Source organism: Trypanosoma equiperdum (assembly GCF_001457755.1).
Source record: "Trypanosoma equiperdum strain OVI genome assembly, contig: ctg_1480, whole genome shotgun sequence".
Lineage (NCBI taxonomy): Eukaryota > Euglenozoa > Kinetoplastea > Trypanosomatida > Trypanosomatidae > Trypanosoma > Trypanosoma equiperdum.
The window spans coordinates 35,559-50,953 of record NW_027123483.1 but is presented as its reverse complement, the minus strand read 5'-3'; the positions used below and the strand labels follow the sequence as shown (position 1 = coordinate 50,953).

Genomic DNA, 15,395 nt, shown 5'->3' with positions numbered 1-15,395 from the left:
CCCGAGATGTATCTTTTTTTTTTTTACAGATGGGAAGGTGAAAAATGTTTTCTTGTGTGAAAAAAAAAATAATATTAGAGCATGAAGTCTTGATTTAGGGGTTATGTGCACAAGGTTAAAAGACACGCTTGTTTCCAAGTCATTTGAAGCGATGCACCCCACCAAGTACCGTGGTGTTTCCTACGGTAAAGTCCCCTTGTGACATATGCAAGAAATGTAATCGGCATGTGAGGATCACTACTGCTGCGCGGTTTTTTTTTTGGTTGGTTGCTGACTGCTTACCTAACTGAGACTGCGCCACTTTTACTGTGTGAGAGAGAGAAAATGTACAACTTTTCCCTCGAGACCTATGCTACCATTGTTGAATAATTATTTTTGCTTTTGTCATGACGATATGGTAGTGCTTGATGTTGCTCTCGCTCGTTATTAATCACCATCCGAGTGATTTACGAATGCCCCAACAGCTCGTCAACGACGTGCAGCTTTTTTCCTCTCAACCATTGTAATGCAGTAGTTGTGAGGGAGTTTATATAGTCATATTATGATTTTACACACGCCGTAGCGTTAAGGGGTGGGTGAGGGACGAGGGGCGAATACGACAATCGTCATATTGTTGGAACTGTGATGTTCCCCCCGGTGTTCAACATGTGGAGGAGAGTGAGGTTTTCTCTAGAAGGCCCCGTCTCATTGTTTACGCGACGTCGCCGTCACATGATGCTTAGCAGTAATAATGTAACGAGCAAACGGCTTTTGTGGAACCCATTCACCCCTTCACAAACTGAGGGAGGCGCGGCGTCCGCGTCCACAAGCGGTACGAGTGGTAACAGTGACTTTGCCAACCAGCATATCGCTGCGAAAGTGCATCGCGATGCCATGCTTCATAACGAAAGACTGTTCGACGCTTGCCTGGAGTTACTGTCGTTGTGCGGTGCAAGTGCATCTGCTTGTCCAGCAGGAGGGTCTCCCCGTGCCGAAATGGACGCCGAGTCAACTGATGCAATCATGGCCGTCGTACATGATACGCTACAGGGCACTTGTAAAACGCCTGCAGACCAATTTAACATTGTGTACAAAGCACTTTGCCTCCCAACTGTCGCTAATAATCGGCAACTGCAGCGCAGTCTTTTGGTGGTTTTGGAGGCCGTCCTTCCTGAGGCGCTTTTCCGTGTTTTTGAAAGTGCTGATCTATTTGTTGTTGGCCCAGACAATGCAAAATCTCGTGAAGCGCTCGTTCTATTCGTCAGAGCCCTCCTCGGTGTAGTAGAGGTCCCTGAGGGTGTCGAAAGAGAGGAAGTTGTTTTTGTCTACCTCGACGACGTACGTACGGCATTTCCTTCACTTCGCACAAACGCTGCCTTTGTGGAACTGGAAAAAAACACCACAGCGATAGCTTTGCGGGCCAAATTATTCGACCTTATTTCACAACTGTGTGCGGAATTTGATCCAGAGGGTAGCGGACGTATTAACTTGCGTGAACTGCAGCAGGTAGCCGAACGGGTTTTGGGGCCAGAGCAGGCACAACTGCTCCTTGAAGGAACCTGTGCGGATAAGAACGGCAAAATACGTTACATGCAACTCGCTTCGCTACTCCTGCGCGCTCCTCCAGGCCGAAAGCGATAACCATCGAACTGGAGGTTGTCTAACTCTGTATCCCTTGTGTTTGAATCACTTTCTACGCCAGTTGTTACTTTGTGTTACCGTTAGATCGGGATCCCTTCGCCTGTATACATGGCGCGTTGTATTTTCTATCATTTATCGATAAAGTGCTTACGAATAATTTTCTTTACCCCTTTCCATTGTATCCGGTATTTCACCGCTAGATAAAAACGGTTCCCCACAATTTTTGTTGGCAATATTATTCTCGCTGCTGTTCTCTTTTTCTCAAACATTGAGCACAGAACGGGTGTCAAGAAACACTCGCCCCATATTTTCCCCCTTTAGGCAGACGTCACACACACATTAAACGCACACACGAGTTACGTGGCGCGTTGTGTGCACTGCGTTGTGCACGATTCACCGGTTGAAAAGGCACTCCGGTTCGTAATTGACGAAGGCATCGGTGACTGAGAGGCTCACCTTCGCCCGTTTGTTTTTCTGCAAAAGTATTACCATTCTGTGGTTAACGAGACGAGGCGCTGAGTGCGTCAAGGCACGAGTGTCATATTTGCTAGTGTGGTAGAGTGGTTAAGCAGGTTCATACGGATATAGAAGAAATATAGAAGCGGTAGAGGTGAATCCAGCCTATAGGTGGATATCGTAAATGTTTGAGAGTCTGTACGAACTCTTTTCGACGTCTCCAGGTAGAACACCCTCCAATGTAGTTTGCAACAATGAGATGCCACCAGCGTTAATTGTGGTCATGCTTAAAGCTGATGAGCAGCGGTCACACACTTCACAGTCGGAGGGAGAGGGACGGAGGTTGTTGAACGGTTTGATGGCCGCCTACCCATCGTCCAATTACATGTTTGTTATCGATGCTGCAGAAAGTACTTCGGAGGTGTTTGCAGCGGTAACTGGAGAGTACAACTTGCTTCGTGAACTTTCTCCAAAATTCTGCTACGTGGTGTTTGCGGCACCTCGGGACCCCGAAGTGGTTGTTCCTTGCACCAGCGTGTTTAACCCGGCGTGGGTCGGTGAGTTGCGTCGGATGTTGGATGGTTTACGTAACCCTCGTCACATGGTGGCAGAGTTACTGCTGCGTAAGGAATTGTGCATGCAGTTGGAGGGGCTTCTTCGGTTTACGGCGGAATGTCGATGGATAGGCGATGAATCGCTTTCTGCAAAACTTTCACGCCTGGTGGATTCCCGTGTCACTGATTTGAGCAGTAGTAAGAATTACTCCATGCCTTCCTGCGGAGGGCTGCAGGTTAGCTGTATTTCCATGCTCAAGGAAGATGAAGAAGCGGGTTCCCCTCCGCTAGTCCTCCAAACCGGGATTCGCATACGATGCGTTGTACCCGACTTAACTAGGTCGTTAAGACTGTCAGACTGCAATGAACAAGAATATAGTCCCCCACTACTGCTCGTCGTTCTGCACGCAGGGGAATCTATTAGGGAAAATATCGTGGATGGCAGCGTTGGGCGGGATTCGTCGGTGCAGGAATTGGATTGCTTGTTACAGCAGTTAAGTTCTAGTGATGAAGTTTTTGTGTCGCTTGGTGGCTATGTGGTCGTTCCCCTATGCTCTGCCGCCGCGGCGAGGAAGCAGTGGCTCGATACAAAAGAGGTTCTGACAAGAAGGGTAACGTATGATGGTGCTGACTCCCATGCTCTAATTCGGGAAATGTTGACTCAGGCACTTCTCCCTTTGAGGAAATGGCACAGAAAGCATCACACTCCTGCGGAAGATGAAAAATCAAGTTCCCCAAGGAGCAGGGTAGCAATATTGTTTTACACACCTCAAGAACCGTGTTCTGTGCACCAGTGTGTGCATTCGATTGTTCGTGAACAACTCGCTTTCCTTCAGGTGCCACTATTTTGTATCACAACTCCGGTTGGCGTTGATACCGCTTACAAACTACTAGATATCAGCAGTACGAGTGGTGAGCGTTGTATTTGCACCCTTGAAGCAAGTTGCACCGCCAATGTCAACCACGATAGCGAGTGTGGTGGTAAGGGTCAAGCGTGTTACGGGGTGCTGGGATCATCCACAGGTGAGCGAGTCGCCCAGGCGGCACTAACAGCAATTCGTAGCGTCACTCACCTTGGTGTTTCTGTCACCGTGCATTCTATCGACAACTCAAAAGAAGACACACGCTTCGAAGTTGGTGACCTACGCCAGGGTTTGGACACCACGGTGCTTATCTCTCGACCGGTGCAGAACCCGGATCGGGGGGCGTGTGCGAAGCACCAACTTACAATATTAGCTTATTCTGTTGATAAGAGCAGGTATGACATTGTACGTTTCATGCCTTCAGAAACTGTGAAAGAGGTGCCTTCCTCTGAGCACTCATGGTGGAGCCAGCTTCAAATTGCCGGGAGGTTGCTGAAATCCATGCCTTCCAAAGCACCCCCAAGTGTCTCACAGCTTGGAAACACTTTGATGCAACATTCTGAGGAGGTGCCATCTCTTGGGGGACTGGCCGAACAACAGCACAAGCTGGTCGAGTGGCTTCTCTCCAACTACGGTACACAAGAACTGGAGGGCACACCTTATACATTGGTGATTGGATGGTGCCCGTCCCCTTATATGGGCAACGGAAGCACCGAAGAGGAGGACGGGTGGCCAACTAGTAGTGGGTACCTTTCAGCGTCTCCATGCATAGCGGACCCTTTGGTAGAGCTTCGGTGGACAAACTTTCCCTTCTGCGACGGCGCGCCGGTAACGACAATATCAGCGATCATAAGTCGAACGTTTCCCTTTGAGGCACTTGTGGAGAGTACTGCTTCCAACTCGCTCGCGCTTGAAACGCTTAGAAACGACTCTGCCGAAATCCGTCTCGCGTCCATGAAACACATCCCTGAACTGAGGGAGGCGCGGGCGCGCATCGTTGCATTTCTTAGCGTGGATACGTCGACTGGTGCCATGTCGCTACAACAGCTTGTGCCAGCGAAGACGGAAGACGATGTCAAAGGTGGTATGTTGCACACCTTTAGGTCCCTTCGGTTACATCAAATGTACTGTGTGGTGCACCTCGCACTGCGATGTTCGCTTGACTCGTCGTTCTTCATGCAAAATGATGTTATCATTGCAGATGGTATTACATTTATAACCCCAAGAGCAAGCGTACACGATGTAAGAGTTACTACCGTAACTCACTGCAGGGCAGATGTGGAGTGGAAGGGGACAGCAACATCTGTGAGAATAGAATGTAAACCCATGAAATGGATCTCAACTCAAAAAAATAGTGAGCGGTCACCCGGCGGAATATCCGATGTAACAGATAGTGAAGTGGTTGGAGCAGACGGTGCCACCACAATTGTAGAGTACTCTTGCGACGGGTTCCAAGCCGCGGTCGCGGGGCTACAACCCTTCACGCTATATCACCTGCGTGTGACGCCCATTGGGGATTCAACCCACGGTGCGATGATTAGGGAGAAACTGGAGGAAGGGGAAGCGTACTTTGCTACGTGTGTAGATGCAGGCGTCATCGATACCCTTAGCGTAGAATCCATCGTGCCAGATAGTGAGACACTGAAACTAACAGTTGCTCATCCCGTCCTTTGCAAAACAGCCGCCATTAGTCGCACACGCTCACTGGTACTCACAATAACTCCCACCATGTCAATGAGCAACTCTCTGGACAAAGAAAAGCCACTTCAAATGAGACGTAGGAAATTTTCTGAGGGCGAAAGCGTGGTGACAACATTTACCTTACAGAAAGTGGAACGTGTACAAGTTTGCATTGAGTTCAACATGAAGTTGTGTTTCGGGCATGTTTACCTGGAAGAAACATCTAGTACCTGTAGTCACACGTGTGGTAGTGATGATAATGATGCGCAGTACATAGACGACAGTGGACAAGTGCGCGGCGTATGTGTGTGGTTTGCTAGGGGTGTGTCACCATGGACAAAGGAGGTTGCGCTGTGTGGTAATAGCTCCCCCAGGTCGTTAAGTGCACCTCCCATGTGCTCATCGCCGACGCAACTTTTGGATGGCTACCGCATCAGTCGTTCCGACACGCCGTTTGCTGAGATGCGTAGTGATTTCAAAGCTTCAAACGATCTTAAGGAACACTCCACAGAGGAGAATGTGGTGGTTACGGAAGGGAAGGAAGGATGTGGAGAAATGGAGTGGAGCGAGTCAAGTATTGTTTCAGTATCTCACGAAAAACGGTTATCAAAATATGTAGTGGATGACAGTGACCCCAGCACCACCGGTGAAGCGACAAGGTCGTTGTATTGTGTCTTTTCGAAAGATCCCACATTCAGAGGAGTGCGTTTTTTAACGGACATGAGTTCTCAGGTGCTGTTAGCCAGTTTTGCTGTGGGTGGTAACAGTAGCGGATACATCTCGGCTGTGATCATGCCCCTAAATGTTTCAGTCGATAATCTTGACGGTGACAACACCTCATTAAAAGTGAGTTACGCGCACGTTGATCGTGAGCGGCCGGTGACGGTAAAACTTGTTCAGCACCTCGAGCAACGGTACCAACGTGTCGGAAGAAAAACCATGCACTTATATGCTGTAACCGACGTTTGTTGCCGTAGCCATGAGGAAGTGCTTGGGGTGAACGGTGTTAAAACTAAGAAAATGTTGCTTTCATGGACCTGTGGCGCCCAACAGGAGGGGTCTTCTCTCTTCGTGCTTATAGGCAGCAAGAGATACAAACCGAAACCAAACAATACATTATTGATAGATTGCAACGACACGCTCGTTGCAGCTCCTGTGTGCTTCTGTGGTTCTAACATCATCAAAGAAACATGTTCCATATACTTGGTTCCGCCACCTCCACCTTTATCGTCGCAATACTGCACAGTGAGGGCCGTAAAAGATGAAACTTTGCATATTTTTATCACCGAGAAGTATTGCGTTCTATTGTATCGATGCCTTGCTTGTGTGAGTGATTTAATAATGGTGTTACTTCATGTGGGTGGTGACAACGCCACCGAACTTCCCTGTTCACAACAAAAATTGAGTGGTGGGGAAACGGGAGTACATCTGCAGGTACCGTTGGATGCAGTGGATCCGGAAAAAAACACAGTTGAGCTATGCGTCGAAGTTCGAGTTAGAAATTCTGCTTGTTGTATTGGGGACAACCCTTTAGTCTCGGATTGGAGGGATCGCACTGGTTTCGGCGGGAGTGGTAGCTCAAGTAGTTTGATCAGTACTAACATTTTGAAGGGGCGTCGTCAGCAACCTATTCTACTCATCCCGTGGAGCACCTCTGAATCTTTTGATGTACCTGTAGCATCCAGCACCTTGATCAAAAACCTTCAGGTGACCGAGCTCCACTCTACAAGAGCCAAATTATCGTGGACAACAGTTCCTTACAAGGAGACAGCGGACGAAAAACTTGGTGTGTTTTTGACGGTACAGTGTGCAGCGGCGGAGGGACATGTTAAGAAATACAAAGAATACGTCGTTTGCTCTGCACGATCTTTCCTTTTGCGCGGTCTCCTTCCTGCAACGCCATACCATGTCGAGTTGTCCCTGGACGGTGGATGCCCACCCGGTCGTGTTGTATTTGTTACACCGCAGGATATGGAAGATAATGTGCTGCGCAAATTGATACCGTCAATTACGGCGGTGTGGGCATCACGAAGAGGAAGAAACTGGCAACACGTCATGAGGGCAGCTTGCGGGGGCACGGATGACGCGGAACAGCAGCGTTTCGTGCGTCTTCAATTGGATATTCCAAATGTGGAAAGCAAACACTGGACCGTATCCCCAAGTTCTGCACAAATTATAAAGGAGGAAATTAGCGGCTGTGGCACCTTGCGACTTGCAGTGACTGCCAAAGTCCAGGTACTACTTGTGGCCAAGTCGGGGAAGTTGCTGCAAATGTGGAGTACTGTAAGCGGGACCCAGAGCCAAACAGTGTCTTTTGCTTTTCCGATTTGTGGGGGAAATCCGGCTGCGAGTTGGCCTCATATTGAACTGAGAATGGACTCGTTTGCACAGTTTAGCCCAGCGGCAACGGAGGACGAAACAGGTGATGAAGTATCCCCAAGCGTTGACCAAGACTCTTGGTCATTTAGTGAAAAAGACAAAATAAGTGACCTAAGAGCAGGCCACTTGGTTAGCCGGAAGCACCTCGGCGATAGAACCAACTGTCCCTTTGCCAACAGCCATGTCACTGTGCACCTTGTTGGATGCCCTCAATTGATTAAGGTGGACGAAAACTGCTGTGTAGTTGAGTGGAGTGGTTCTTGTTCGGGTTACGCGATTCATTGGCGAGTTGGACCCTCGGGTGTCGTTAATACGGAACACATTGAGGCAGAGCGCAAACAAAAACCGAGCATAACGGTTGATGTTTCAGCGTTGGATACGGTTGTGCTCCTTTTCTCTCTGCATGGGGCAGATTGTGCCTCCAACTGTGTACTCTTCGCTGTATTAGTCCCTCCAAAAGTCAGCAAGCAGATTGGCTGTTGTTGCGAAACGACACGAGGACTGTCCGTACCAACGTCACCTCGATGTTCCAACAAAGGATTGATAAAGGTGGATTACACACGTGGGGGTCAACCCGGTTCTACCTTAACCGACGGTGAGTCTTTGGGACAGAACGGTGTAAGTGGTGTTAGCAGTGGACTTTGTTGCACTGCATCCGTTGTTGATACCTCTAGTCTTGAGTGGCGGGAGGGCTTCAAGGGGTTGCTGAAGGATGAGGTTTGCTGCATGCTACTCCCGTTTCCTATGGAAGTCGTGTGGTTGAATCCTGTCGTGACAGCCTTCTACTCCCGTAGGACCTAATCTGTTGAGCATTTCTCCGTATCTTAACCAACGTGCAAGCAGGAACGACATTCTTAGACGCGTGAAAACTGACCTGATTTATTTTTCCCGTTTCTATTTCTTGTAGGGGTGGTGGAGGGCATCGTTGCACGTCACACATTATTTCACGTGTGTGGGCAATGTAACTTTGTTCCTCCGCATAGCTTATGTTTTGCTCAATGACCTAATTACGTACGTTTCCTCATTTGCACCTTTCCAACATTATTTTCTTACGCGTTGTTATTTTTGCCGTTTCCACTGACTTCTCGGGTCTTGTGGAATTATTTTATTGATTTTGTTCGGGTTTGGGGGACATCTTTTGTGAATGTTCATGATCCAAAGGTGCCTAACACATTTCCTATTCACTCTCCTCTATTTTTAGGGATGTTCTAACACCCCTTCCACACCAATGCGCATAGGAAACATATTTGTGTACGTATAATTAGTCGCGACTCTTTTTTTTTTTTTACTTGTCTCATTTTCCCTGTTCGCTAGCTCTCACCGCTTAGTTTCGTTGTCATCTCTTTTCCTTCGCTATATTTGTGTATGTGTATGACAGTTGTGCATGACGATCCTATTACTTGTTGCCATCTTTACTCCGCTTCCACCCCTGTTCCTTTTATTGCTTCAATGGCTAATGCTAAAGAATTAAATTTTGTTTGGCACCGCCAGGTAATGCGGCGGTTGAGTCTGGCACCGATAAAGTGGTCGGCCATTGCGCAGCGGTGGGGCACACGTGGCACTGACGTTCCTAGCCGTGCCAAAGGAGCAATAAAATCCCCAAAGTCGAGGAAGTCACGCCTTCCGTACGTGGAGGTGGGGGAGCGGACCGATCGAATGAAGGAGTTCGTAAGCAGTGGTACGGATGACAACAGTGGTGATAGTGACAACAACCATAACAGCGTTAAGAGTATAAACAATACCGACTGCAGGAACAAGGGCACAGATGGCGGTGGAGAAATTGATATGGACACCGTAGCAGGAACTGACGCCTTCACGCCAACTGTAGATATGGAAGAAGGCTATGGAGCTCCTGTTATGGCAACAACGGGCAGCACATCCAGTGAGAGTGTGCTCTCTGTTATTGATGTGTTGTGCGACGACCTCTTCTCCTGCAAAACTGACGTGCTGAAATCATTCGCACGTACACGCTCGGTATCTGGATCAACAAAGTCAGAACTCGTCATGAATCTTATTGACCTCGCTAATCGTGAGGCTCACGGAGAAAGTCAGGATCTCAGTATCACGAAACGAGTGCTAGGGGATGTCTTCAACGAAGAAGTGCGTGTGAGTGGCGTGCGCTCGCAATGGACCAACAAATCACTTGAGGCCTCCCATATTGAGATGGCGTGTGATAACCATCTGAAGTTTGAAGCAATGAGTTACACACAAAAGACACTTATGGTGCGTCGAAACGCCTCAGAATCATCGCGGGTTCTACGTAAGCTCATACGTCCCTTTCAGCAGGACTACAACCGAGTAGCCGAAGCGGCTGTGGGCGGGGTTTTTCGTAACTTCAAGGCGGAAGCTGATCAGTTGGTTAACTCTATGATGGCGTCGGAAATAGTCACTCCTTTCTCCTCTTTCCTTGTCTCCTACGTGCGTTTTGCGACGTCAGGGAACCTGCTGACGCGGACAAACGTGATTGAGCGTTTGGAGCAACTGGAACTTGTGCAGATCGCAATGGATGAGGACAGTGACGCGGTACTACAGCGCCTTATGGCCCTTCTTGATGACGTTGTAGCGGAGGTGGAGCGGCGGGCACTTTGCTTCGGCGGAAAGCGCACATCATGGGGAACAGAAACACCTGAAGTGCTGCGTTGTTCCATCCAAGCCTTTAGTGACAGCACCGCTCAGCAGCATGAAGATCTCGGTGAGCGTGTCCCAGCGTGGGTGCACGATTTGGTCCGAATGTTCAATAACTGGGAAGCCATTGTACGAACGGATATCCCTGTCCTGGAGGACGTACCGCGTTACGTGTTTGATTGCATCCTCAGCGGGGTAGTTTGCTATCACTTGCTTCAGAAGATATACGGTGATATTATTTCTCCCACCGATGTTCCGCCCACAGTACGGGGGGCGGTGAAGCGCGCCATGGAGGCGCATTTCAAAGATGAGGAAAAAGCTGGTCACGCACTAGCAAAATTATTTGCTTATGTGCAGGCGCCCGGTGACTCCGGTGTTGTAAAAGCGGAGTTCTTTCCCGCAGTTCTTTCCCAAATGCAGGGTGCCTTTCATGATGTTGGGCAAAGCACACTTCACAATGTCCGCACGGCAATTGTATTGCGGGAAATATGTGCTACGGTATCCCGGTGCACCCGCACTTGCGGACTTTTTCACATGCTGGTTAAACTCACAGAGGACTTGAGGTTTCAGTTCCGTTTCAGCACAATATTTAAGAAGCTTAACGGAAGAGATCGCACGACAATTCGTACCAAATATAGTATTAACATGGTGAAGACGTTAGAGTATTTTGAGCAAGAGTACGCCGTGACGCCTACCTCCACGAAGGCAGTTGGATTTATTGTTATATTACTGTTGCACATGTCCATGTGTAGTGGAGCTGCTTCAGGACACGGTACCAAAGCTGTGCTCGAACGCTATATTAGTGTCACCAACAAGGAGGAGTTTAGCATAATTTCAATCTCGGACCTGGAGGCGACGCATGTCCGAGACTTGCGCGTTGCCTTCCCTCCGCAGCTTTCCTATAACTCATGGCTTCACCAGTCGGATACGAAGGATAAATCCGTTTATAACGTGCTTCCTTCAGTTGCGGTGAAAGGGTCAACAAATCAAGCTATGATTATCTCACAGGCGCCGATGATGAAGGCTTTAGATGCGATATCACGTGTGCCCTGGCGAATTAGCAAATATATGCTCCACGTGCAGGAAGCCATTGTTCGTGAAGGCTACGGTTTTGGAAAGATACGACCAGCATTTTATCCATTGCATTACTGTGCGAAGAGCCGTGGTGACATTTCCTATGAATCAACAGGGATGGATGACGACGACGATAAAACTGAGGTGTACAACCTTCAGCAACGTCGTGAGTACGAACTTCAGCAAGATGAAGACTGGAAAAACCTTTCAGAGTTGCGCAGTAACCGCATTCACTATCTCCAAGCCCTTCGTCAAGCGCGCTCGCTAGTTCAGTTTTCGCACATTTACTTTCCCAACAGTATGGACTTTCGTGGTCGTATGTACCCACTTCCCGGTCGGTTGAACCACACGGGTTCCGACCCATTCCGTGCGTTGCTTGAGTATGCGGAACCGAAACCTCTGGGGAAGGAGGGTCTCTACTGGTTGAAGGTCCACTTAGCCAACAAGATGGGAATGAGCAAGCTGTCATTTGATGAACGTGTACATTATGTCAACGAGCATATCGATGATGTTGTGTGCAGCGCTGAGCAACCATTGTACGGTGATAAATGGTGGCAAGAGGCGGCGGAACCCATGCAGTGCCTAATGGCATGCAAAGAGCTGGCTGATGCACTTAAATGCTCGCAGGGGCCGGAGAACTTTTTATCGCGTATTCCTGTCGCCGTTGACGGTAGTTATAACGGTCTGCAGCATTATTCGGCCATTGGTCGGGATGCATTTGGTGCAACGCTGGTAAACTTGGTTCCAAGCGAGCGGCCGGCCGATGCGTACACAGGTATCTTAAAAGAGATGATGTCTTCAATCAAAGCAGATGCGGAACGCGACCATCCAGTGGCTCAGCGGTGTCTTGGGACAGGTAAAGGGCAAGACCGTGATCATATCAAACGCAAAACGATTAAGCGACCCATTATGACTCAAGTGTATGGCGTAACAGGATACGGCATGTCTGAGCAGATACTGGATGAGTTGGTAAAACAGAATAAAAACCACGGGCTTTGGACGTCGACTGACATGCGGGAGATGGCGGATTATCTCCGCGAGAAGGTGCTGGAATCACTTGGTATTACGTTTCGCGAGACGCAAAACTGCCGACGCTGGATTACCGACGTGACGAATATAATTTGGGAAGTGCAACCCGCTGAGCTTCGTACCGCCCTCTGCTGGACGACACCTCTCGGACTTGTCGTGCGGCAACCATATAAGATGCGCAAGGAGATGATGATATTTACAGTACATGGTTGCGCACGTGTGCCTGCCAACGCATTTTCAGCAGCTAGCCGAAAACAGCTTACAGCTATCGCACCCAACCTTATTCACTCACTAGATGCCTCCCACCTCGCCATGACGGCAATAGAAATGCAAAACCTTGGTCTTTCTATGATGGCGGTGCATGACAGTTATTGGACGTACGCCTGTGACCTTCCAACTTTGAGCCGAGTACTTAGAGAACAGTTTGTTACCCTTTACGGTAAGTACGATCCACTGTGGGAGCTAAAGGAGCAATGGGAAGAAGCGTACTTCATGGACCTCCGTCGCCACGGTAAGGTCCTTCCGGATCCTCCGAAACGCGGGGATTTGGATCTTAACGTTGTCCTAAACTCCCCATATTTTTTCTCTTAGTGACGGCTGAATGATAGCACATGCAGTGAGCATCTACCATACGTGCTTCCAAATCTCATCATGCTTCCCTTTTATTCGTGTGTTTCAGATGTGACCCTTTCGTGTGGCAAATAATGCCCCTTTCCCCCTTTTCTCACCTTATCTTTCAACTTCGATATTAGAAACTCGCAGATTACAAAGTGTGTCACCAGGACCCTGCGAAGCGCTCCTCAGCCCTTCTGGATGTGCATATAATGAGGCAATGCCGGCATTTACTATGATTATCGTGGGATGTCGATGAAGGCTTTTCCCTGTCGATGGTAAAAATATGCAATAACAAAGTGGGAGTGCGATACTGCTTAAAACAGATGTTGTATTCACGCGTACGCCGTTGGCACTTCATGATATGTTTCAAATGCTGCTGATTCACGTTAACTCGCATTGATTTAATTCTTCCCTTTTCTTTTTTAGGGGAGTTGTACAGCTAATAAATTACGTCTGTTTGTACAGTAGCGTAGCTGTATGACCCGCCTTCGTGCTATGTTGTGCTCTTGTGTATATATGTTTTTGTTTTTGGTATTTTTGGTGTTTGTTCGTTGGTGTGTTTGCCACAGAAGCACAAGGTTGCATTTGTTTCCACAATCCAATTTACTCTACATTTCCGGCCCTTAACTCTGCGCCTCTAGTGTAAAGGGGTCGACAGACGTTGCGATGGACTACCGTGGAAAGCACGTCGCGTCGGTGAATTATGACAACTTCTTGCAAGAGGCACCGCGGTTTAACCCCCGCGAGAAACTGAAGCGTTCGGGCAGCCCACTCTTCTATTCACGGAGCTTCAGGGAGCATATTCCGACATTCCCAACAGTCGCAGGGGCTTTTCGCCCGTCTTCAGCGATAACGTGGGTGAAGGGGAAAAATGAATTTGACAGACAGCTGCAGTCGCACCGCCGTTACCATTCCCTATTAGAGAATAGGAGGAACGTCGATAAACTGCGCCACGTTCTTTCCACAAAGGCAGCAACTCTTAGCTCTAAGGAAGCTCAGGAAGCACATGAAAGTACCGTCGCGTTACTATCGACAAGAAGCAACTCGGTTGTTACAACGCTTGGTCCATTGTCATCTTGCAACACCACATTTAACAGCGACACTTCCACATTCTCAACACCGCAACGCCTAAAGTCTGTGGACAGCATAGTGGCGGATCTCACAATTATCCGTGAAGCGGCGGAGTGTCAGTCTTCCTCCCGCCAACTTCGGTCGAACACCAACGGTTCCCTTTGCAGTGAAGGCTGTACGGGTTTAACTCACCTACCCACGTTTTGCGTCCGCCACGGGTGTTTGTTCGTAAATAGTCGCGCTAATCGGCGAACGGAACAAACGTTTGTCGACCGTTTCACTTCCTCTGAACTACCGGCAGAAATCCCAATGGGCCACGATAATTCCTTCACGCAAATGATGGGAAACAAATGTGGCAGTCGCCATATCGATGAAAGACTTCTTACCCTTCTGCGTGCGAGAGACGTGAGCGCCTGAAGGAATTTAAAAACAAAAAAGGGAGGAAAGGAGGCGACAGCTTGACCAACTCAGTAGGGTTCCTTCTGGTTTCACCTGGGTTGAGACGAGGGAAGTTCCGCATGGCACACTGCAATGAAGATAACCACAATAAGAATTAAAAATGTAGGGGAGATCCAGGCACATGTATACATATATGTTGTTTTAGCCCCCTCCTTCTCTCTCTTTCTCTATGCATCTCCGTATATTTATTAATTTATGTATGTATTCGTATCCTTTTATGTAACCGACCGCAAATACGAGGTCAGGTCTTCCGTTTCATCAGCAATTGGAGTGAATGAAGTTAAAGGGTCATTTGTGGGAAATATGCGTTGTTGTGCTCCTTTTTTTCAAAAAAAAACCCTCTTCTTCCCTTCCATTTCTGGTTGTTACGGTTATTCTTTTCGCTTTTCTCACCTTGCACAATCAGACCGTGAAGTGGTAGTCACTTCGTCGCAAAAGGGTGTGAAAGGTTCTCAACACTTATGCACGAGTAGGGTCGATGTATTCTTCCATAGTTGTAACTAATACTGTCCATTTCCCCCTCGTTTCTTCCTTCCCTTTTCCGTTCTTTTTTTTTCTTGACCATTTTCGGTTTTTTACAGGTCTTGTCTTTTTATTTCATGGTTGTGAGTTGCTGATTAAAAAAGAAAATTGAGAGGATGGAGGTCAGATAACAAGAACAACACACCTGGAAAAGAAACGGCGCCAGGGCGGCGTTGTGCGATATGTGAGTAAGCATTGTAAGGAAAGGGGAGTAAATATTGTTTTAAAAAGTTCAGAGGAGCAGCAAACTTTTTTTTTTTTCGTAACTGGCAATACAGCAAAAGGAATCATGTCCCGCTGCGCATGCTGCACCCTGCGCGCACGGTGGGATCTCATAACGAGCAGCAATCAAAAGAAGAGATGGGAGTATTGAATTGATCAGGGAGATGTAAGAAATGGACGAGGAATTTGCAGGAAAATTTTCTCTCATTAGCCTCACAATTATTTC

The 15,395-nt window shown here is 48.2% G+C and overlaps 4 protein-coding genes across 4 annotated transcripts; all 4 read left to right on the top strand.

Moving 5' to 3' along the window:
* Window positions 1-624: 624 nt before the first annotated feature.
* On the top strand, window positions 625-1,620 carry TEOVI_000485500 (uncharacterized protein; the record flags this gene model as incomplete). The annotated part of the gene is made up of 1 exon (XM_067221690.1): window positions 625-1,620. The coding sequence occupies one exon, from the start codon at window positions 625-627 to the stop codon at window positions 1,618-1,620; it is 996 nt and encodes a 331-aa protein (XP_067077791.1).
* Window positions 1,621-2,260: 640 nt separating this feature from the next.
* Window positions 2,261-8,353, top strand: TEOVI_000485400 (uncharacterized protein; the record flags this gene model as incomplete). Its single annotated transcript, XM_067221689.1, has 1 exon — window positions 2,261-8,353. The coding sequence occupies one exon, from the start codon at window positions 2,261-2,263 to the stop codon at window positions 8,351-8,353; it is 6,093 nt and encodes a 2,030-aa protein (XP_067077790.1).
* A 693-nt stretch (window positions 8,354-9,046) lies between these two features.
* TEOVI_000485300 (DNA-directed RNA polymerase, mitochondrial) lies at window positions 9,047-12,871 on the top strand (the record flags this gene model as incomplete). The annotated part of the gene is made up of 1 exon (XM_067221688.1): window positions 9,047-12,871. One exon carries the CDS (start codon window positions 9,047-9,049, stop codon window positions 12,869-12,871), a length of 3,825 nt encoding a protein of 1,274 aa, XP_067077789.1.
* A 690-nt stretch (window positions 12,872-13,561) lies between these two features.
* TEOVI_000485200 (uncharacterized protein) lies at window positions 13,562-14,383 on the top strand (the record flags this gene model as incomplete). Its single annotated transcript, XM_067221687.1, has 1 exon — window positions 13,562-14,383. The coding sequence occupies one exon, from the start codon at window positions 13,562-13,564 to the stop codon at window positions 14,381-14,383; it is 822 nt and encodes a 273-aa protein (XP_067077788.1).
* Window positions 14,384-15,395: the final 1,012 nt, after the last annotated feature.